Source organism: Siphateles boraxobius, unplaced genomic scaffold (assembly GCF_051911475.1).
Source record: "Siphateles boraxobius isolate OS27281-9 unplaced genomic scaffold, OSU_SipBor_1 35, whole genome shotgun sequence".
In the NCBI taxonomy this organism is placed as follows: domain Eukaryota; kingdom Metazoa; phylum Chordata; class Actinopteri; order Cypriniformes; family Leuciscidae; genus Siphateles; species Siphateles boraxobius.
Window position 1 is genome coordinate 12,747,134 of NW_027508975.1, and position 22,318 is coordinate 12,769,451.

Genomic DNA, 22,318 nt, shown 5'->3' on the forward strand with positions numbered 1-22,318 from the left:
AAAATTATGCCAAAGTGTACTTAATTTTGACATGGTTCCTCCGCTCAGAACCGACCCATAGGATTGGGAATTACAACGTGCAAATTGTGGTCAGCGTTATTTTTAGGCCATGTTTGCATCATTACCTGATTTGCATAATTCCTATAATGAATCGGATATTAAAACGCAGACAGTGCATGCAAATAAAGGACGTTAACAGTGGCCACAATGTCTCTCTTCTCTTGTTCATCATGACACCTCATCATGGTGTTGGGCTCAAAAAAATAGTCGCTGTCTGAAATAAAGCCCATGAGCCTGTGTCTGTGTGAAAGTGATTTAATGAAGGAACCCAGATGGTTTTGACCTTCAGCCTCTCTCCTCAGGTGTTTCCTTCTTGTAAGTGTTTAAGTAATTAATCAAATTAATTGCTACCTTTATGAGACAAATTGGAGCGGCCTTGCTCTTCCAGTTACGGTCATTAAAATGAGCCTTCAGTGTGTTCTTCAGACAGAGTTTTAGAAATGAGCACAGCTGCCTGGAAACAGGCCTGTCATACAAATACTTGTATGAAACAAATCTGCCATTACAGTTTAGTAGGTTGACTTCATGGGACATTTAGTTCAAGGATGCATGGAAGGCAGCTTCCTTTCACAACATCTGGATGAGAAAAATAAAACATCTGGATGAGATTTGCACAGAACCAAACAAAAACAAATATAACAAAGTTCTCATTGAGATCAAAGTTGTAAATAAAACAAAGATTATTCGAGTACTATTTACAAGATAACACAATTTCAAAATTCTTCTTTAAATTTTCATTTTAATTCAATGTTACTTGCTGTTTCTTTGTAATCATTTGTGAAATTTACTAGCAATTTTGGGAGTGAAAATTGTTTAAAAGTAAATCCTACGCCAAATTTTTTTTTCTCATTGTATAGTGTGTTGCGAACATGAGGGATGAATATCCAGATCCAGGCAAAAGTCATGAGAGCAGGCAGCACCTGTAACTGACTGATTACCCTGTCAGTGTGATAATGTCCACCTATCATGTTTGCATCGGCCTGAATACATCAAACTGGTGGAAAAGGATGGACTAATTACTTAGTAAACAGTTCACACACTCTAGATAGCACCATTTTTGCTCACATCCAAATCCAAATGGACTTGAAATGATAATCTGAGAGTCAGACGTTTTTTTTAGCAAGCACTCAATTATTGAATCTGCAAAGCCCCCCCCCCCCCCCCCCTGTCTGCTACCTTCATTACATCGCCAGTGTTTACCGAGGATTTAATGGTCAGAGAAGAAGGTGACTATAAATAATACACAAGCAACAGCCAGTAGTAACAAATAAAATATAACTGATACGGTATATTCTTGGCATTGTTGTAGATATTGTTTTTAAAGCACTTTTCGAAATGTTTAAAAATCCTTCAATTTGATGATACTTTTGGCTTGATTTAATAAATAGTACGATCATTTACAATACTTTTCAAAAGTTTGGTGTCAGTAAGACTTAAAGGTGTTCACTAAGGCTGCATTTATTTGATCAAAAATACATTCAAAATGTAATATTTTGAAATATTATTACAATTTTAAATAAGTATTTTCTATTTTAATGTATTTTAAAATGTAATTTATTCCTGTGATAGCAAAGCTGAATTTTCAGCATCATTGCTCCAGTCTTCAGTGTCACATTGTACTTCAGAAATCATTCTAATATGCTGATTTGCTGCTAAAAAAACATTTATTATCAATGTTACTGTCACTTTTGAACAGTGATGTGTCCTTGCTGAGTAAAAGTGTTCTTTTTTTTTTCTTACTGACTCCAATTTTTTTTTTGTTTACTGCATATGTAATATCATTTTTTATCTTGACATACAATGTATCATTAGAAATGTCCATTTTGACCTCAGTTTATTAGACCTATATTTTTAACGCAATGCTAATCGACATAGCCTATCACAGAATACTATAAAATAATATTTTCTCTCGTTCAATGAAAAGAAGCCACATCAGGTCACAGAAAGAAGTTGTTTCAAACACTCGACAGATCAAAAACAAGGTATTGATCTCATAAATTGACGTTTTTACGCTATGCTAAGTTGACATGCTATAGCGAGTCCTTAATGTGCTACTGTTTTTACACTAACAAACGCAACTGTCAGGCGCATCTGATTGACATAAACTGTTCGCTCTTATTACTGTACAGTGCTGTGGTTATTTCAGCTTACAGTTTGCTTTGTACATTCAGTTTCACAGCATTTATATAAAGAGGGCAAAATCTATCAACTGAATTGTGCACAAACATTTTAGACACTTAAGTTATGCTCTTGCTCCGTCTACGCAATAAATGCACATCTTTGAATGAGCAGGGCTATTCTAGCTTCACAGGTATTGTCAATGTTATGACCCATTACAAGGGCAGCCAAAATTACAATCAGAAGCATAGCTCACTTACATTAAATGAAAATTTAGAAATGTTAGCCATACTGATTCAACACACACTTAAACGGCAGTGAGCGACAAAGCGCGTTTCAACCCTTTTTCGCATGTGCTTGGGCTTTTGAAAAGTGCCGGGTCAAAAGCCAGCCCGCCCCTGTTGCTCCGGCGGCCCTGGATTTGGGATTAAACAATATGGATGTTTGGGAAACCTGTTCGTTATATTTGTCTCTGTTTTGACTTTTAGGTGTCGTGTATGGCTATAAGGGTTTGCTTCTGCTTCTGGGCATTTTTCTGGCTTATGAAACCAAATCTGTGTCCACTGAAAAAATAAATGATCATCGAGCTGTTGGGATGGCCATCTACAATGTCTCGGTGAGTCTGTTCATCTTTTTTAAACTAATCCCTGTAGACATTTTAAGGAGCGCCTTCTGTGACATTTGAAATGTCAGTTGTCACCCAAAAATTGTCCAATTAAAAGGTAGAACTGTTCGACTGACGTGACTGAAATAGCACCACAGAGGGGTTTTTTTTTCCCTTTCTTTGCTCAAGTTTAGTTGGGAGTTGGCGTGTGAATTGGACGCAGCATCCTTCTGGAGCTGTTGTGTGTCACAACACAATCATAAGCAGTAAGAACATGCCTTGAGCATTTCAGTGTGGCTCTGCTAGATTTGATGGAAGTGATGTGAGCCTGCCATCTCGAATGCTGTCCAGGGACGCAGAGCTTTCCAGAGGACAGGGAAAGGGAGGGAACAGAGCTTCCCCTCATCATCAGGAATAAGCTTGCATGTCAGTTTGACGAGACTGGAGCTCTAAAGTATTTAGAAAACTCAAGTAAAGTGGTCCCACAGTAATGTTGAAAGATGTTTGTTTTTGCTCATCTGTTCCACTTTAGCATTTCAGTGCGGCCCCACGCGTCACGAAAGAAGCACGTACAATGCTGATAACACCCTCAGTATTGAGGGTAAATACATGGGAATCTCTTTTCATTTACCATAAAGACTTCTGGTCTGTTTTCTATGGTGAAGGCTGATTGGAAATGAAGCACAAAGCTTTTGTCAATCAGCTATTTCATTCTAGGCTTTTAATTTGAAGCAGTGTGTTTCTCTCCATCTCGGCCTCCAAGGATTACCCATTATACACTGAACCCAATTTAAGCTCAAATTGAGGGAAAGACTGTAGATCAGCAAGGGGCCAAATTTTGCATTTTAATCTCTTCTCTCTCTCTCTTTTTCCAAGTCGCAGGCTGACTCCTGGCCCTTAGCGAATGCCCATTCTGCTAAAAGAAATGATTTCAGATGCCATCTGTCATGTCATTACAAACTCCATCACTTTTTAGAATTTCAGCTGCTTTGAGGACAATAATAAAGACAATAAGAGCTCACCTCTTTCACAGGAAACTGATAAGATTTATTAAACTCACATTTTGACTTGTTTGACTCCCAAATCAAGAAATCGAATGTACAATAGAGTTATATATATATATATATATATTTATATATTTACAGGATAGCTGTTATAGTGCTTTTATGGTATTTATTTTCCCTCTTTTTGGATTTTGACAGTTGTGATCATTATTAACTATCATAATATGGAAAAGATCTGCAGAGATCCTTTTCCACGAAAGAACTTATGGTCAAATGGGTTTGAAACGACATGAGGATGAATATATAATGACACACTGTAAATTGTGTCATCATTTACTCACCCTTATGTTGTTCCAAAGCCATATCACCGTGTCCTAACCATACGCGATGCAATAAGATTCCAGTGACAAGCAATTTGTCTGTCCACACCAGATGCGACAAAACTACATGACATAACAAATCAGTCAAAAATCCCAGCCAATTGGAATAGTGTGTGGGCGGAGTCTCTCTGGAAGCACACTGCACTCGCAATGAAATAGATAAATACATAATCACAGTTTGAATGTTCTTGTTTCCATTAATTTATTTTCAAGATCTGAGGTTAGTTATCCATTGTCACTTTCAGTTTGGCTATAAATGTCACGCAAAAGGATTTTCAAACTCAAATTAGATGCTTTTAACATTAAATAAAGCACATAATCAATACCTGAGATTATCATTGTTGTTGTTCCAGCCGCAAGGTTGTAGAAATAGAAACCGTTTCTAAAATAGAATCCCCTGTGGCGTATCACCATCGGCTGGTTTGGTCAAAAAACTCTAAACATGGAAAAGATACCTTTTATCGTGTGTCTCTCTGTCGTATCATGTCTTGTTAGGACATGGTGCGTTGCTTTTATCCTCCTGTGGAACACAAAACAAGATATTTTGAAGAATACCCTGGTTTCTCTTTTCCATTTAATGGCAGTGAATGAGGACTCCCTTACTGCTTGCATTATTTAGCATTTTAAACTAAAACCATACTGATTTTGTCGCATCATTAATGCTCTGCCCGTGGTGTGATTCAAGTGTGAAGGCTGCTGGCTACTGCTGTTACTCCAGCTATAAACTGCTTCGATTTATAGAGACTGCTTTGCACTTTTTGCCCCGTCCAAATAACTAATGACCCTGCAAAAAAAGATCACCTCTGTTGATGCCAGGAAACATTTTCTTTTTGCTAGCCTGGATGAGATTTTACTTGTTGTGTGAGAAACGACTGACTGGTGATCAATATTTATCGATTCATTTCTTTCTCTCTTGGTTTCTATTCTCCTCTAAGTATTTTTTTTTTCATTTTGTTATATGAACGTGACATTAAAAAGGTTCTTGTAAACATATTATAATTCCTTCATCATTTATTGGTGCTACTTTTCAGAAGTCTTTTATGAAAATATTGCTAATGTTGGCCCACACCCACACTTTCCATCATAAATAATGAAAATCAATTATTAAAAGAACAATTATTACGTTATGATAATCGAAACAAAGAGTCATACACCATTTCAATATTTATTGTGTGAAAATGTAAAAAAGGAACATTTCCAATCATTATATTTTGTCAAATTATGCAAAAAGTGTACAAATATTACTTGTGTATATTTAAAATATTTCTAGGAAATTAGTCTTAACAAGACAAAGGACTGTGCCATTTTATTATTAAGAATTTGGGACATTTGTTGGCTCAGAAACATAATTCAGAAAAAATATATAGAAAATATATTGTGATGCATGCATATCCACTGATGGACCAGTGTTATTATTACTATATTACACTGTTTATTCATAATTTAAATGAGCTTTTTTATATTTTCACTTTAATTTTAGTATGCATTTTTGTCATTTTGTAATGTGCTTTGTTATTTGTTATCATTGTTATTAGCTTTTTTAATATTTCTATTTTGCTTTAATTTGTTTTTATTTCAGTTTTAGTTGTAGTGATTTTAGTACTTCAATTTAAACTTATTTTATTTTCTTCAAGTTAGTTGTCAAAACAGCACAGTAGTTTTTTATATTTACCATCTAATATTTTAATTAATTTTCAGCTTTATTGCCATTAACGAATGTTTGAAACTATTTTTAAGAATTGTAGTTTAGTTAACGATAACAACATTGTCTTGGACTTTGACAGTAGACTATGGAAGCCTGTTTCCGCCACAGAATAAAAGAAAAAAAGGTGATTGCGACTTTTTATCTCACAGTTCTGACTTTTTTTCTCACAATTGCGAGTCAGCATTGCGTGACAAAGTCGCAATTATCTTTTAAAATGTTTTATTCTGTGGCGGAAACAGGCTTCCATAGTAGACCAATTAATGTAGTGAGAGGGCAAAAAAATGTGTTTTGTAAGCACCCATTGTTAAAGAAACACCTGTAAATGTAACTGTTTCTCTCTCTTTCAGGTGTTGTGTATGATTACCGCTCCAGTCACCATGATTCTATCGTCTAAGCAAGACGCCTCATTCGCCTTCGCCTCGCTGGCCATCATCTTCTCCGTTTACATCACTCTAGTCGTCCTCTTCGTCCCCAAGGTACAACAGAAGATCATTTTCTCAAAACAAGAAGGAGCGCTAATGTAAATATTGTATTACAGTGATGAATATTAATGGTGGATAACTAGAGCAAAGAGTGGTTACTGTTTGACATATGCATCTCTCTCAGCGGTCTTCTCATGAAATCTTAAAGTGCGCTGAATGATGATGCTATGGAGATATGGTGTAATCAGTGTCATCGGAGGACAGGTGTTATTAGACATCTCAAAAGAACGGTAGAGAGGAAAGTGAAGACACTGCAATTATACAACAGCCAATAAAAGCAGTTACATACACAAAGGAAGCCTTTATTCATGTTATATGGACCTTATGCACCAGAGAAACAAGCATGCAGCCATCTTTAGAATTTTGTAGATTTTTCGTTATCTCTGAATATTTCTATGGAATCGCTGTCGAAGAGTAATTAGCTGGTGAAGTGGTTTTACTTTTTGTACAGTAGCGAAAGTTATAATGAGCATCGTGATATTTGAAGCGGATATCATAACAAATGTCAGTAGACCGGACAGATTTTTAAATGAGCGGTTCATTCATAAATCTGTAAGATCTTACCTTCATGCTGTGCAAATACAAACCTGAAAGAAAGAACACAACGAGTGCTGAAAGTGCTGCATAAGGTCTAAATAAGAAAAGTTTTCAAGTATTTACAGAATGACATTCCTCCAGACCAGTGCTATCATTTTTCAGAGGTGGAAAGTAACGAATTACATTTACTAACGTTACGTAATTGAGTTTTTTTTTGTTTACTTCTACTTTTTTAAGTAGTTTTTAAAATCTTTAATTTTACTTTTACTTAAATACGTTTTGTTTGAAGTATTGTACTTCGCTACATTTGAAATCATATCCGTTACGGAGTAAAAAATAATACAAGGGAGAAAAAAATCACACTCCGGAAACTACTGCATTGATTGAAGGGCGGGAGAACAAACGTGCAAAAAAGGTGACGCAGACCCAGCTGAAGCTGAAAGCGAAGCGTTCTGAATTCTTATGAAGCGAATTATGGCCAGTATGGAAATACTTTGGATGTAGAAAAAAGTGTGGTTGTCTTGAGGAGATATCCAATTTGCAAAAAATGTGGACACAAAGTGGCTGCAAAAGGAGGATACATAGGACACCATCACCCTGCAGATAAAGGTATGTCCCGATTATAACTTAAGGCGAATGATTTACGTGATGCAGAGGGAATCCCGGAATCCAGTCATGAAAATGGAATTTACATAACGCAGATGTCAAGTAGGCTAAAACACGCAAAATTATGGATGGATGAATACATGGAAAGTAGAACTGTGCAATAATTCCAATCGCGACATGGTCTGTGAATATTTAAGCGCAAAAATACTGCTATGTAAATATATAACCTGCTTGTTCTGCGTTTCTGTGTGAATCGGTGTGAGTGAGCTGCTCCGCTTGGTCTAAGGTACTACATAGGCTACTCAAGTACATGCTGTTTTCAGCGTCTCACAAACAATTTGAGGACATGAATACATGAACATTTCCAGAGCTGCTCTGAGAGAACTCCTATTGAGCATTTTCACCATTTTATTTGAGAAAATCCATTGTCAAATACACTTTGAAACAGGTCTTCACTAAAACCCGTCAAAATAAAAGTTTGGTTTAACTAGGAGAAATTATGACAGAAATTTATTACTATTGTAGGCATACAATAGAACATACTCCTCAAAATAATAATAATAATAACAACAACAACAATAATACAATTTATTTAAACATTATTTAAGGAATATACTTTTTGTCCATTGTTTAATTTAGTAAATCTGTTTTTGCAGCTCTTCCCCAAAAAATAAAAGGACACAAGTTTAAATTTTCATTTGATTACCACCGTTTTTGATAATATATTTGGATTAAATCATAAAAAGAAACATTAATTTTCTGAATAAAATACATTCCATAGGACTATATTATTCTTAAACATTTTAATAAATTATTAATGTTAAAATTAAGTTGTTAATCTAATTCATTATCAATTATTGAATTTAATTGATTCGTTGTATTGAAATTTTAATAAACAAAACAAACAAATGGTTTCAAGTTTGTTATAATAAAAGCATTCGTTCAACCCCCCCAAAAATGTTTTCTTTCATTTAATTGTCATTTTAACTGATGATAATAATAACAACCATTATGTAATAATACCGTTTATTTATTTAATAATTGATTAATACTGTAAACCGTGATATTTTCTGAGACGTTATCATACTGTGAAAATCTCATACCATTTCAACCCTACACGGGAGAGCCCCCCACCCCACCCCGCTGTTAAAAAAGTAACTCAGTAACTTTTACTTGAGCAAATTTTAAATGACCTACTTTTTACTTGAGTAGATTTTTAGACCGGTAATTTTACTTGTACTCAAGTAAAATTTCATTGAGTAGTACTTTTACTTGAGTAGAATATTTTATTACTCTTTCCACCTCTGTCATTTTTATACTATTATTTTATTTTTTATATTTTCTTGTCTAATGATCTACACATAATCAAGACCATATGACTCGACGAGTAGTTACATTTTAATCAAACTCATATTTGTTCACTCTTTTTTACATCAATTATTTTTTATTACTATTATTATTTCTAATCCTCATCGGTTTGCACTCTATTTTTAATAAATAGTAGGTAGTAGTAGACCGTAATTGTTGTCCAGCTTGCAGTGCATTAATATTCCGTCGACATGAATCTGGTCTGTTGTTATACCTAGTGTGGTGTGTGTTTGTGGGTGTAGATGCGGAGGCTTATCACTCGTGGTGAGTGGCAGTCGGACCAGCAGGAGACCATGAAGACCGGCTCATCCACAAACAACAATGATGAGGAGAAATCCCGCCAGCTGGAGAGAGAGAACAAAGAGCTGCAGAAGATCATCCAGGAGGTTCTGTCACATTCAATTTTTCCAGCACACTGTTCGGAACGTCTGATACCAGGATTGAACATATTTCAAAACTGAATTGAGAAAGTCTTTTTTAAATTTCTTTAGAATTTTAATTGAATGAGCAAACAGGATCCAGATTTGTACTTTTAATTAAAGGAACAAATTTAAAGAAATTCATGTAACCTGCTGTAAGTGTAGTTTTTAATAATACATTACATGTCATTATTATATTACGGTATGTATCTCTATCTATCTATATAGTATATATATATATATATATATATATATATATATATATATATATATATATATATATATATATACCCTGTATATATATATTTCAGACTGGGATAGTTGAAATTTTATGGACCATGGTGCAAGACCACTTCATTTCCCATGTACATAACTGTTGCTTTGTAATGGTCAGTATAATGTAATCCAATAAGAACCATTTGATTCCCGGCTGCCTTAATTCAAAAAAGTAAAAACATCAAACAAAATTTCCAAAGACGGTCTCAGCCTCAGGATTTGAACACTGAGATCTGAAAAAGGGTAATACATAATAATGATGAGATCAATTTGATTTTGCGGGTGGTGGATTCAATGAGATCATCAAAATGTTAATATACTCAACACTATACTAAGTGCACGCCTTTGAGCAGTAAAAGCTCAATAAGTGATATAAAAAATAATTCCAAATTTGACTCCAGTATTTATTTTATTAAGTGATCTTAAAACAACGTGGAGGATATTTTGTGCTAACTGTGTCAATGCTATTGTTTTTGCAGTAATTAATATAGTGTAATAACATAATTAGTAACCATTAGATGCCATCTAATGTTTTCAGTTTTCATGTAATATAATACAATTTTATTCTAATTAAGCTTTATTTCAATTTACAGAGTATTTAATTTTAGTTTTGGTTAAGAAGAACACCACCAAAATGAAATTCCCCATTTGTGTGATTGTTGAATTTCTTTTAATTGAAATTTACTAAAATCCTCCTATTGTCATTTCAACTCAGCATCCTGTGGGTCATGTGGCCAATCCAATTCAAATTCCGACTTCAAAGGGACACTCATTCTTAATTTCTGAATTTGGCCCTATCCTGTCTGATACAGTAGATGTCATGAGAGTTGTGGCAGATTGTCAAGTTTACTTTCAGCTTCCTTTTCTCAGTGCTTTTCAAAACTGCACAGATATGTTTCATATTTTTAGGCCCAGTTTCTAATTTAGTTTTGTGTTTTCATTCCAACAGAAAGAGGAACGTGTATCAGAGCTGAGAAATCAGCTGTCAGAACGACAGGCCCTGCGTTCCAGAAAACGCCCCACCTCCTCCAATCAGAACCACAGCTCACCTTCCATTCCCACTCCTCTGAACGATCCCAAATCTCTCCTCCCGCCACCAGGATACCCCCTCCCTGCTTCTGACAACCACTCCCTCCCTCCCACCTTTTCCAACTCCTCCACCCTGTACCAGCCCGATGGCAAGATCAACCGCAACAACTGTCACCCTGGACGACTCCAGCTCCTCTACAAGTGAGTCCCGGGACGCTGAAGGAACCGGTACGAATTGCAAGTTGGGGACACAGTGAAGTGAAAAGCAGGAAGAAAGAATAAGCTACCTTGATTCGCGGGCCACAGATTCCTCCGTCTCGCCCTGCAGGCGGCCTTTGTTCGTTTCTTTTGTTTGTGACACTTGCTGTGATTCATGGGATGTTAAACACAGGAGGCTTGAGAATCTGGTTTTGATTGCATCATTTGATGTGTCACCATATTCGAAAACACACATGCTGTGAACCATTACACAGTTCAAATGAGTAACGCTCAGCTGATTTTAACTCGGTAAATTGTCTACGAAGAATGACATGCTAAAAATGTCCTAACAGAAAATCATGGATTATAGAAAATGTTCCTATTATTCTCATCAAATGTGTTTTAGGACTCTACGAAACAATCACATATCGTAATACCGCAATTTTTCAATACTTTCTTACCTTGCATACATTTTGTATTAATTTTGTGCATTCATATTTCCTACAGTTCAAACAGGTCATATAAATAAGTCTCTGAAACCTCATTAGAGAGACTGACCGATTCACTCACATTTAGTGCAGTGTCAATCGCAATTCAATTTTGATATCATGGACCATTGTGATATATTTAATTGCAACATGTATCACGATATGTATTGTATAGCGAGGACGCTGCCAATACCCAGCCTTAGCAATATCCCACAGTTCTCAGTAGTGGTCGAAATGCAATAGCTAGTCAGTGTGGTAACAATAAGGTACATTTATTCATTTAGCAAACGCTTTTATCCAGTGTGTTTTACAGTACATTTAAAGTTTACATTTTACCAGTATGTGTTCCCTGGGAGTTGAACCCTTGACCTTGGTGTTGCTGACACCAAACTTGAACTGCATTTCTTACCTGGAAACTTCATATCCTATTGTTCATCTACAAATTTTCCAATTCTACCATGACCTCATAATCATTCCTTCCCTGACACGCAGCTGACAGTATTACAACATTTCTTGTGACCAACGTCAACAGATTCCTTCCTTCCTGTTTTATTAGCCCACAATCTAATTTGAACTGACCTTTTAAGGGATTTTTATCCTGAATCAAAGAAATGATGCCTCAAATCGTGTAGCTTGTTGAAGAGAGGTATGATATTAATTTTCTAAGTGATTAGACTTATGATTTTCAGCCAGGCAAACGTTAAGTAAAAATCCTATAAATTTACTGTACATTGAAGGAGGGACTTTTTTGTTAGCAACCAACCAGAACACCTTAGCAACTGCTACGCCCTACCAATGGACACAAATCACTCAATTCCTTCATTTAAAAAAAGTCTAGCTTCACAATAAGCTGCAATGATATAGCTAATGAAATGATGTTGGTTTGCTTATAGCCAGAGCATGCTGGGATAATGTATTAGAACTCACAAGCTGTTGAAGGCATTTGAAGGCTTTGTACAGAAGAGACGTAATTTCATCGCAGATTTGGGGGGTTTGTTTTTATTAGATCCCCAGTGTAGCTGAGAGCTGCAGATTGAATCTCCCAGCATTGTAATGCAGTTTGCTTCTAAATGGCACCTGCCATATTGGAGCCGTCACAGGATGCCGCTACTTTGAAATGCAAATAACATTAAAAATGCATTGCGCAGCCATCTTTGTCATGTGCGTTTAATACCAAGCAACGATAAAGGGAAATTAGTTCATTAAACAGAACTCGGATGAGCGTGCAATACGGTACTTTACTTCAACAACACACACATTCACACACTCATCAGCTGCTTTGTGCAGTCATCACTCAAATCACGGTACATTCCTGATTGAAACCCTACTCTACAGTATACATGCTTTCTAAGGTGAGGACAGAGGAACTGTTCCTTGTTCAAATGAATTCTTGGTTACCTCATCATGCATAATGCCAGTTTTCTGTCTGCGGAGCCCCTTGAAATGACAGTCTTCAATGGCAGCTTTTCCCAACAGCTGTGTGTCTGTTTTCCGCAGTGAAGCTCGTAAACTCTTGCTTTTTCTCAGTGTGCGTGGCTTGGATTCATCAGCGGGCCTGTACGGCAAAGTTTCCCCGGTTTCAGCCGGACTGTTAATGCTCATTTAGCTTTTCTGCTGTGGCAAAGACTCTCTCTCTCATTTGGAGAGATGGGATGTACAGAAAAAAATCCCTACAGGGACTATGAGAGTCATTTGTCTATTCATAAGTGCTTGTGACAATAGCACATTGCTCATTATTTCAGAGACCTGTTATTACCTCATACTTGAAATGTTGCTGCTGGTTTCATAAACAAACAGAGGTTATCTTCAGGATAGCATACTACCCTATTGCAGTATTTGGAATGTATAATGTGGACAGTATATGGCAGGGTACCATTTACCACAATACAATGCTCTTGACTTGACCTGCAATAGAGTGCAACAGTCGGGTTCCGGAAGTGAAAATCCTATTCATTTTCTTTATGGGAGAATTGATTTTTAACAATGACTTCCAAACCTTCAAAGAAAGTTCTTTTGTGAGGTACGAGGTTGTTAATCTTTTGCCATCAGCAACTATATTACCCATGATTCTGCTGACCAAACAGAGAATGACGACAAGTAAATCTTCAAAAACACGTAAGCGCTTGCCTACTCCCATGATGCACTGTGAATGATGAAGAATCAGTTTCAAACACAAGATTGTAACTAATGGCTTTAATGAGGGAAAGAACTACAATCCCATGCAGCATTGCAAATGACATGGGGTCAGTCTCCCTGCAATCTCAAACTTAAATATTTGTATATATACGCATATTTTGCAAATAAACGTAAAATATATTGTATATACATGTATAAACATTTCTATATACATAATCGACATTTAAATCAATAGTTTGATATTGCTCCATCATTTTTAGTTCAATTATGTAATTCACAATGCATCTTGGGATTGTAGTTCTTTCCCTCATTGAAACCAATAAGAACACAGGCTTTTTGTCTATTTTATCAAACAATATTTAGCTTCAAATAAAAAATATGTAATGTTGTGAGTGATTAACCTTGTAGCTGGTTGGTTTGGTTTCATGGCTAATAATATCCCTATGGAAAATGAATGGGAAAAATACTTCCAGAACCAAGGCCGCTCAAAAGTTGGCAAGTTGAGCACTCTATGAACTAGATAATATTAAGCTCCTAAGAGTTAATTGATTTTATACAAACTATTAAACTGCATATAACCTTATTTATTTATGGAATGGTAACTACAGGAGAACCATACTACTGTTTGAAATGTTTGGCGAGCAGAATGCATAGAGTTTGAGATACTGTTTTTTTAATAAATAAGGCAGAATACAGTATATACTGACAGTTTGCAGTGCGCTAGTATTCCATTCCAAACAGAGACTGAACTGCATCATGATGTCTTAGATTTGGTGTGTCATAAGCACTTGTGATTGGCTAAATGGTGCTCTGGTGATTTACATAAACGCTGACAACGGATAACTTCAGGAATCCTGTGAACAAACCCCACCATGGTGTTTATTATCAGTCTACTGTAATATTTTATTCATCATTTCTCATCAAATGGTGGTTCAGTAATTATCATAGTGATGTTCATGCAGACAATGATATGCACAAATGTCAATTGTGTAAATGCTAAATGTAAATGATAAGTGTATTCTCTTGCACAAAGTATGAAGTATATACAGTCAAAGGTATTCGTATGTGGTATTGAAAATATATTTGTATTTGTACTATGATAGATTCTGTACAACGCAATTGGACTGGTGTCTGGTGAAATAAAGACGTTGTTTTTGCTACATTTTTTTAAAACTGTTCTTCTGCTTTCTGTTTGATGAGTCACGTTGCACTCAGATATGCTATTTTATTTTATAATTGGAACTGCTTCAGGTACAGTGTAAAGCTTATCGGTTCATTATTTTGGAGCACTTTAACCACCCTCCCCACTGACTGTGTGAATATGAGAACACTAACATAAATAGTATATCTAATGGCATTTCAGTGGAAGTATACGGGACTTTTTGATGCAATTTCCATTTACACATCTGAGAGATATTTGTAATGATTAGTCCTCTGAAGGCAAGTTTTAAGAACTTGTGCTGTGTATTTACAAATGCAGTGTATTTACAAATAATCAAACATAAAACAATGACATGAACTCAAAACATGGCCATACTAGAACACTTACCAACAGTGGAAATGACAAAAGCACATGGCAAACATGAGGGCTTAAATACACACAAGACTAATGATTAGACAAGGGACACCTGTGAACAACCAATGACAACATGACACATTCACATGGGGAACACTTGGCAGGATCACATGACAAGAACAGGGGATCACATGACAGACATGAAACAAAACCAAAACGTGACCATATTAAGAACATTATTTAAGGATTTTACTGGGCCATAACTACCAGATGAGTCTACTGCATTTTAAAATAGGCTACAGGTGGCACTTCCATTTTTGGTAAAAAAAATAAAATAAAAATCGTTCCAAATAATAAGTCTGTTAAATATGATTCGTATGAGACTAAATGAGCAGTATATTTTCCATCATGCTCTTTTTTAATTTGTCAGGAAAATGATGTAACACTTGTTTTTTTAATGTGACATTGGTATCACAAGAATATCTCAAAAGCCCTGTGCCAAGCCCTTTGCTAAGCCACGCCCGAAAACCACCACTGGCCAATCGTGTCTTAGCAACCGTAACTAGGCGCGGGAGGTCTGGCAAGCGAGCGAGGGAAACTTGCCGAAGCGTTGTGCATCGCAATCCATATGATTCAAGGGGGTAATCCATCAGCCGGAAGTTGAAGCCTCGCGGGAGCCGCCATTGTAGCAGAACTTCACCTGCTGATAGCATTCCATTGACAGGCGTAACTTTGACAGCGAATAACTTTACATCTTTGGCGTCCAAAGACTTCATTTGTCCATTATTTATTTCTAAATAAACACGACAATGTATAAAAGGCTCCATTACTTTGTATCTTACGTTATGGCCCCGTAAAAGCTTTTTTTGTTAAAAACAGGCTAACGATTGCGTCATAACCACACGACTTTATGTCGCACATTAGAGACATTACCGTATAGACAGGAGGAGAAGCTCGCAGGCAATCTTTTACTGTCTATGAGGCAATCGGTGGGACATAGAGGCATAAAGTGAAGGGAGAAGCCCATAGATGGAGAGTCCATAAAAACAACGGGACAAAATATTTCAACAACGTTTTTGAGGAATTAGGTGATTCAGATATGTTTTGCCACAGCTACTAGAAGATGTACAGCTGTCAGATTGTCGTCACGCTCAGTTTGAGCCTGCGCCGTCGCTCAGCCATCAGACAGGAAGTCCAATAATCGGGCTTCAGTCTTCTCCGTTGAAATCAATGGGGTCGCTGTGTCCATTTCTTTTACTGTCTATGATACGATTGTGCAAATCTGATACCCGGAATCCTAAAAGTTTGGACGGGGAGTCGAATTTTTTTCTTTCCCGAAAATCTAAAAGCCAAGGGGAGAAATGATGGGCGTGGATCAAGCAGTGTGGGAGACCCCATTCACAACTAATGTCCACAGGATTAACAAAAACACTATTGCTTGGAAGTTGGAAATAATGACGGTTATTTGTTCATAATCCATATATTTTAACGTAAAATAAGACGATTAAAGACAAGACGGAGGCTCACTGACATACTTTAAAATATATTTCAGCATTTTGTTAATCGACGGCCTACTAACAGTTACCCCTGACTGAGTAACTCTAACCCAATCCGATCGCGGCTCTCCCGGTGTTAGTGTTATTCCACAAGATTTATGGATAAACTGTTTGATTTATAATTATTAGATTATTTTCACATTTCACTTACCCTGCTGTGCACGAACATAGCTGTTCCTCAATTTGTGTGTTTCCCATTTGAATGGTCAGCGTATGAGGAGCTGCTGCTTGCGCTGGGACTATAGGCTTTAGCTTCAATTTTTATGAAATTATTCTCTAATCGGTTGCATATTATGTCGTGGATATATCCCTCGAATGCATACTGCAGTCCCTTTTGTCTTGCTCTCTCAGATATTTCACGTTCACCAAAAATTACTAATTATCTCATTGGGAATGTCTGACACTGGTGCATACTGTAATAGATGTGCCATGCGCGAAAGCTTGACAGGCGTAGCAACAGTAACTAGGGAGGGCAGCGCTTGGGCAAAGGGTCAATTAAGACAACAGACACTGCGCTTTTATGGTCTGCTCTCCTACTTTAATTAAACTATATTTCATTATTTCACTGGAATGCACTGAGAATCTCTCTTTTTCCCAAATTCTTACTCACATCCCAGTTTAAACCAAAGATTTTCTCCCCTTTCTTACTTCTATTCCTTATTTAGCATATCAGCAGTGTGTACTGGAATGTTTCTAAAGCATGGAAATACATTAATTGTTGTCTGTCAAAATTACGGAAAGCACTTTGAAATATCCATCAATGTTCCAGGTAATGGCTCTGTTTTTTGCTCTGTGTTAGCCTGGGTAAACCCAGATGAACTTCCGGCAAATTTAGATTTGCTCTGCAAGTTAAGGCTGATTTATACTTCTGCGTCGGACCTACGCCGGAGCCTCTACGCCGTAGCCTACACTTTGGTTTTAATTTATACTTCTGCGTCGTTGTCCGTGTTGACGCACGCAGAGGGAGAATGTGAAACCCGAGGAAGCGGTTTGAGCAGACCAATCACAGCGCTTGCATCCGCGTAGAATTGACGCGTTGTTACATTTTTGGAGAGGTGCACGTCAGGGTACGCCGAAGGGTACGCGCGCTACGCACAGCCTACGGCGTAGCTACGGCGTAAGTTCGACGCAGAAGTATAAATTGGGCTTTAGTCTGGCGAAGAGCCCATTCAAACTCATTTCCAATCTTTCCAAATCGAGGCACCAACCACAAACATTGTGGCGCGCTTTACAAGATTTCGATCGATCTGATTGGTTTTAGGTCTATCCAATTGCGCCCAGAGGCATTTGAGCGACGTCCGTTGGTGACGCCCCTTTGGAAGTGAGCTGTGAATGAACCTTCCCCAGACCCTAACTCAGTTACGACTGAGAAGGGTCTGGTTTTAACCAGGCTAGCTCTGTGTGACTGTGATAGATAATCCAATATATAATACTTTTCAATGAACCTACATATGGCACTTTATCTGTTTAATTACTCACCTGTTGAGTAATAAAAACGGCATCTCCGCATTACTTTTACAACATTTCAAATCCCTCAGTTCATGCCATCTCAAAAAAAAACAAGCCAATGTTGATTCTTGTTTTATTACAAGCTCTGTCTTTTTGCCAGCAGACTCTCCTCTGTTCAACGGGTTTTTTTTAAAGCAGGGGATTCCCCAGAGGTTTGAAATTTAGCTGCTGCAAGTCAACCTTTCTCATTAATTGTGACAAGACAATTAGGCAATCACACACTAGACACACTATAAACACTATAAACACTTATAGGCTTATAGTGAATCATGATAAGACAAAAGCACGTTTTGCAAAAAAGGATTGATGATGTATTGACTCATAATGTACATTTTTTAAATATTGAACAAAAGTTACATTGTGTACCTTTAACATGTCTATAATATTTCCATGAAAAACTTTTAGGGTTGTCTACTTAAATTACACTTTTACAATTCTAAGTTTTCTTTTGATGCTCGATGGTTGAGGGATGAGGAGAATAATGTCTCCTCATTTCAGCCTGTTTTTGAAAATGCTTATAGCATTCCTATTGACAACCTTTAAACTAATAGTCAGTCACTGATTCTTCACAGTTTTACTGTTTATTGAGAATGATTTGAGAATAATTATTATTTTTTAATCTGATCTCTATAAACTCACAAGTAAAAGGTATCTTCCACAATTTTTTCTTCTGTGAAACACAAAATGGCCCATAGAACAAAAAAGGGAAAAAAGAAGAAAATAAAAATACACTCTACAAAATATACAATCATTGACAAATGGTGTAATTAATTAACTGGATTAACATAAAACACATGTCAACTTGCCCTGACCTGAGATTTATGGAAAACACTCTTGTTCTGCGAAGATGGTTCAAAGTTTTAGCTAAAAAGCAGCATAACACTCTTCCAAGGACACTGATTGATTTTTAAAGCACACAAAACGTACCATTAATGTTACTACAGTATAACTTTGAAGAACATGAATTGATATTTCATGGCAGATTATAGCTGTAGACAAATTAGAGAATGACCTCTATCATAATACATTATCCCTCAATGCCTCAAGCAAGAGTTTTTCCACAGTATTGTCTCAAAAAACATCTACTTTATAGTCACACACTGGTGGCCTTGAAGCCCACGGTCTTTCTGTGTAAGTTACATTAACAGCAGCATTTTACCACATGAACATCAGTGCTTTCTATTATTCAAACATCAGATAGAGATAGATAATGACGAATGAACGTCACTATGAAGCATAACCCACTGTTTTTTACTGCTCCTTGCCCATTGTTGGTTAGATTCACAGACAGGCTTGGAGTAACCAAAAATATGCCCACTCTATGTGAGCCTGACGTAATGATGCATGCAAGGGAGTTTCCCCTCACTGAAACCACAGTCTCTGATAAGGAAACAGTGTCAGCGGAAACATGGTTGCAGAGGGGTTTGTAAATGCTTGGTGCATATATTAATACAAATATCTTGCGAACTGGGACAACAAAAAGTTTGTTTGGCCTTTTTTGGCAGAAATATTTAATCACAACCAATGTTTCCTCTACACAACTTTTACACAACCAACGTTTCAACCTTTTGCTCTCAGTAGCCTATAATATCAGAGCCAAAGACAGTTGATTGTCTTCTGTTTTAGAGGAAAACTGCAAATTACACATCAGAATTTCATTAGAATTGATTTTACATGCATTGCTGAGAGTTCATTTGGTTTTAGATTTATTAAATGATTGAATTTCATTACAGTAGCAGTGCAGTAGTTTTTTTTAAATAATAAATAGTTAAATAAATAGATATAAATAATAAATAAATATACAATATATCAACATTACCACAAACAATATATAGGCTAATTTTTTTGGACAGCTTTCATGGACCTGACATAATGCCCCACTTAAAATCAGTTTAAGTTTTCCCCCCATTTAAAATCATATCGGGATGCCTTTGATCCATACGTTTCATGGAGTTATAGTATTGACCCGTTTTAATATAAAACATTTCAGTCTCAGCAATGGTGTCATTGGAGTTCAAGCTGAGCATATTGCTTTCCTCTCCACGGGTTTCCATTCTTTCCTTAGGCCTGCTTTTCAAGTTTTGCTTGACGTCCATGTTCATAGAGCAAACACCCCAAAGAAGGTCTTTCCGTGTTCATTGTCGACGCTGGGCAGGAGTTTTGAAGTGGTTTCGGTGCTCAGTCTGTCTCCGGCTAGTAACTGGAAGGCCGCGCCGAGGTAAATTGTGTTGTACGACAGCTCTTCAGTGTCAGGAGTGTGTATGCAGGCGGAGCGGATAGCGCTGAAAAGCGGCTTGTAACTTCCATAGGAATCGGAAAAGCGCTTCACCGCGTGGCTCATATACACAGCGTTGTGGTCCGCAGTCCTGTCAGTCGAGCAGCTGATGTGGAAAGAGACCTGGGTGTAGACGAAGTAAATGCCGTCATCAGGAATGATGATCTCCCTATTTACTAATTGTAAGCCGCCTGCAGAGAAAGCTTGGTCCTGGTTCACTCTCCAATCTAGGGTTGTGTCTTTAGACTCATATCCACCTATAGAAGAGAATACAAAAAACATGGAATAAGTCAGATACAGATTTTACATTAGACATCAAGTGCATCCCAACAAAGCAGACTGCCATAATCATTTTATGTCTTGTTTAATGCAATTTAGCTATAAATAGTTTCAAGCTGTATAAATTAATATTAGTTATTATAATAGGAACAAATATCATATGAATTAATAATGAACAATGGTATATTTATAAATAACCTAGCCTGGATGAATTAGTGCTGTAAATGTTTTTTAATTCAAGGACACGTTAAATTGATACTTAATGCATTAATTAATGTTAACACATTGAACAATTCATTTCTTAAAATTAAACAAATTAAATTAGTTTGGGGATTTTTAAATGTCTCTTAATTTCAATATGTTCTTGCCAGCCAACACACTAAATGCACAAACTATATTAATCTTTGCTGTAAGTGAAACTGTACAAACTGTAGTCAGGTTCATATTTTCTTTTACTTTGTATAGTTTGTCTGGTTTTCAAGAATGAGAGCGTGCATCATGCAACACAATGGTGTTGTTATGTGTTTATCACAACATACTGGCATATGTAATTGGCATTGGCATCTATAATTGTTTTAATCTCTAAATGATAGATGAATTTGTGTCATATTACAGCAGAGTTTGACTTTGCCCTTTGACTTAAACATATTAAAGATATGAAAAGCATAATAATTATGCATCCCTATATAATTTTTTTGAAACTCAAAAATTGGTTGCAGGTCTGCTCTGATAGGGGAACAGACCTGCAACCAATTTTTGAGTTTCAAAAAAATTATATAGGAGTGAAATACAAACATAACACACATCCTACAATTTTGGATACATAACCAAATGATTCAAGATTATAGCCCAGACACATTTTAGACGTCATATGCCCCCAAAGAGTATTTGGACTTAGAATGTATAATATAATGCAAAATAGTTTTATGATGCATTATATACTTTTAATGCATTCAGTTATAATATTAGCACATATGATGTGCAAGACTTTTTACCATTCATTCACAATTTACCACTTTTAGCACTTTGGAATCAAGCTTACCTGTTAAATGGATGGCGGCCTTGGAAGTGAAATTTGGTTGTGAAAAATGATCTCTCATTGTAAGCTTGAGCCCTGATGGGGAGAGACACAAAATTACTCATATAAGATTATTTAGTTCCACAGAAAATAAAATACGCTGGTATGAATGGAACAAAGGGGATCTGAAAGTTAGTGTCTGAACTCACCAGTTCCACTTTCCTGATTACTCTGAGACTATAGAGAGAACAAGAGACACACGATTACACATCTAATAATGCACTTATGGTAATGTTATGTATACGGACAAGATTCTGACCTTGTTGAGCGTGAAGCAGACTGCAGCGGCAGCACACAGGGTCACAGCCAGAAAAACCCCACACACCCGCCATACGCCTGACTTTGAAGAGCCAGCCTTCCTCCTCGATACCATCGCCCTTGGTAAAGGCAGAGTTCCTTCTTCAAGACCCAACAATACTTGACTGTCATGCTCCATCCTTACTGTGTGTTAGTTCTCCGAAAGATGTACAAATACAGATTCTGCCAAAATGCTTTTTAAAAGATTCTGTAGTCTTCTCAGCGCAGTTTATCACTTCAGTGCTCTGCTTGGTTGGTCTTTCACTGTTGTGTTCAGAATATGGTTCTTCATTCTTTTTAAAGCTCAGAGACGACCAGGGGAAACTCCAGTGATGTCAGAGTATAGTGTGGAGAAAAGTAAGTGGTAATGAGATGGAGGGGAGAAAACATGAGTTACA

General features: G+C 36.7%; 2 protein-coding genes across 4 annotated transcripts in view; one reads left to right on the plus strand and one right to left on the minus strand.

Moving 5' to 3' along the window:
* gabbr1b (gamma-aminobutyric acid (GABA) B receptor, 1b) overlaps positions 1 to 14,570 on the plus strand; it is a 137,686-nt gene extending 123,116 nt beyond the window's left edge. For 2 of the 3 annotated variants that reach the window (XM_077196426.1, XM_077196427.1), the window contains exons 21-24: positions 2,667 to 2,794; positions 6,219 to 6,347; positions 9,107 to 9,250; positions 10,509 to 14,570. In XM_077196426.1, the coding sequence (XP_077052541.1) occupies positions 2,667 to 2,794; positions 6,219 to 6,347; positions 9,107 to 9,250; positions 10,509 to 10,793 (686 nt within the window). In that variant the 3' untranslated portion in view covers positions 10,794 to 14,570. The remainder of the gene's footprint in view (positions 1 to 2,666; positions 2,795 to 6,218; positions 6,348 to 9,106; positions 9,251 to 10,508) is intronic. The other variant, XR_013190460.1, reaches the window with a different exon arrangement.
* Positions 14,571 to 19,979: 5,409 nt separating this feature from the next.
* tnfa (tumor necrosis factor a (TNF superfamily, member 2)) lies at positions 19,980 to 22,197 on the minus strand. The gene is made up of 4 exons (XM_077196449.1): positions 21,883 to 22,197; positions 21,773 to 21,800; positions 21,588 to 21,659; positions 19,980 to 20,523 (listed from the first exon to the last, which is right to left on the minus strand). Exons 1-4 carry the CDS (start codon positions 22,057 to 22,059, stop codon positions 20,090 to 20,092), a joined length of 711 nt encoding a protein of 236 aa, XP_077052564.1. The 5' UTR covers positions 22,060 to 22,197; the 3' UTR covers positions 19,980 to 20,089.
* Between the last annotated feature and the right edge of the window lie 121 nt (positions 22,198 to 22,318).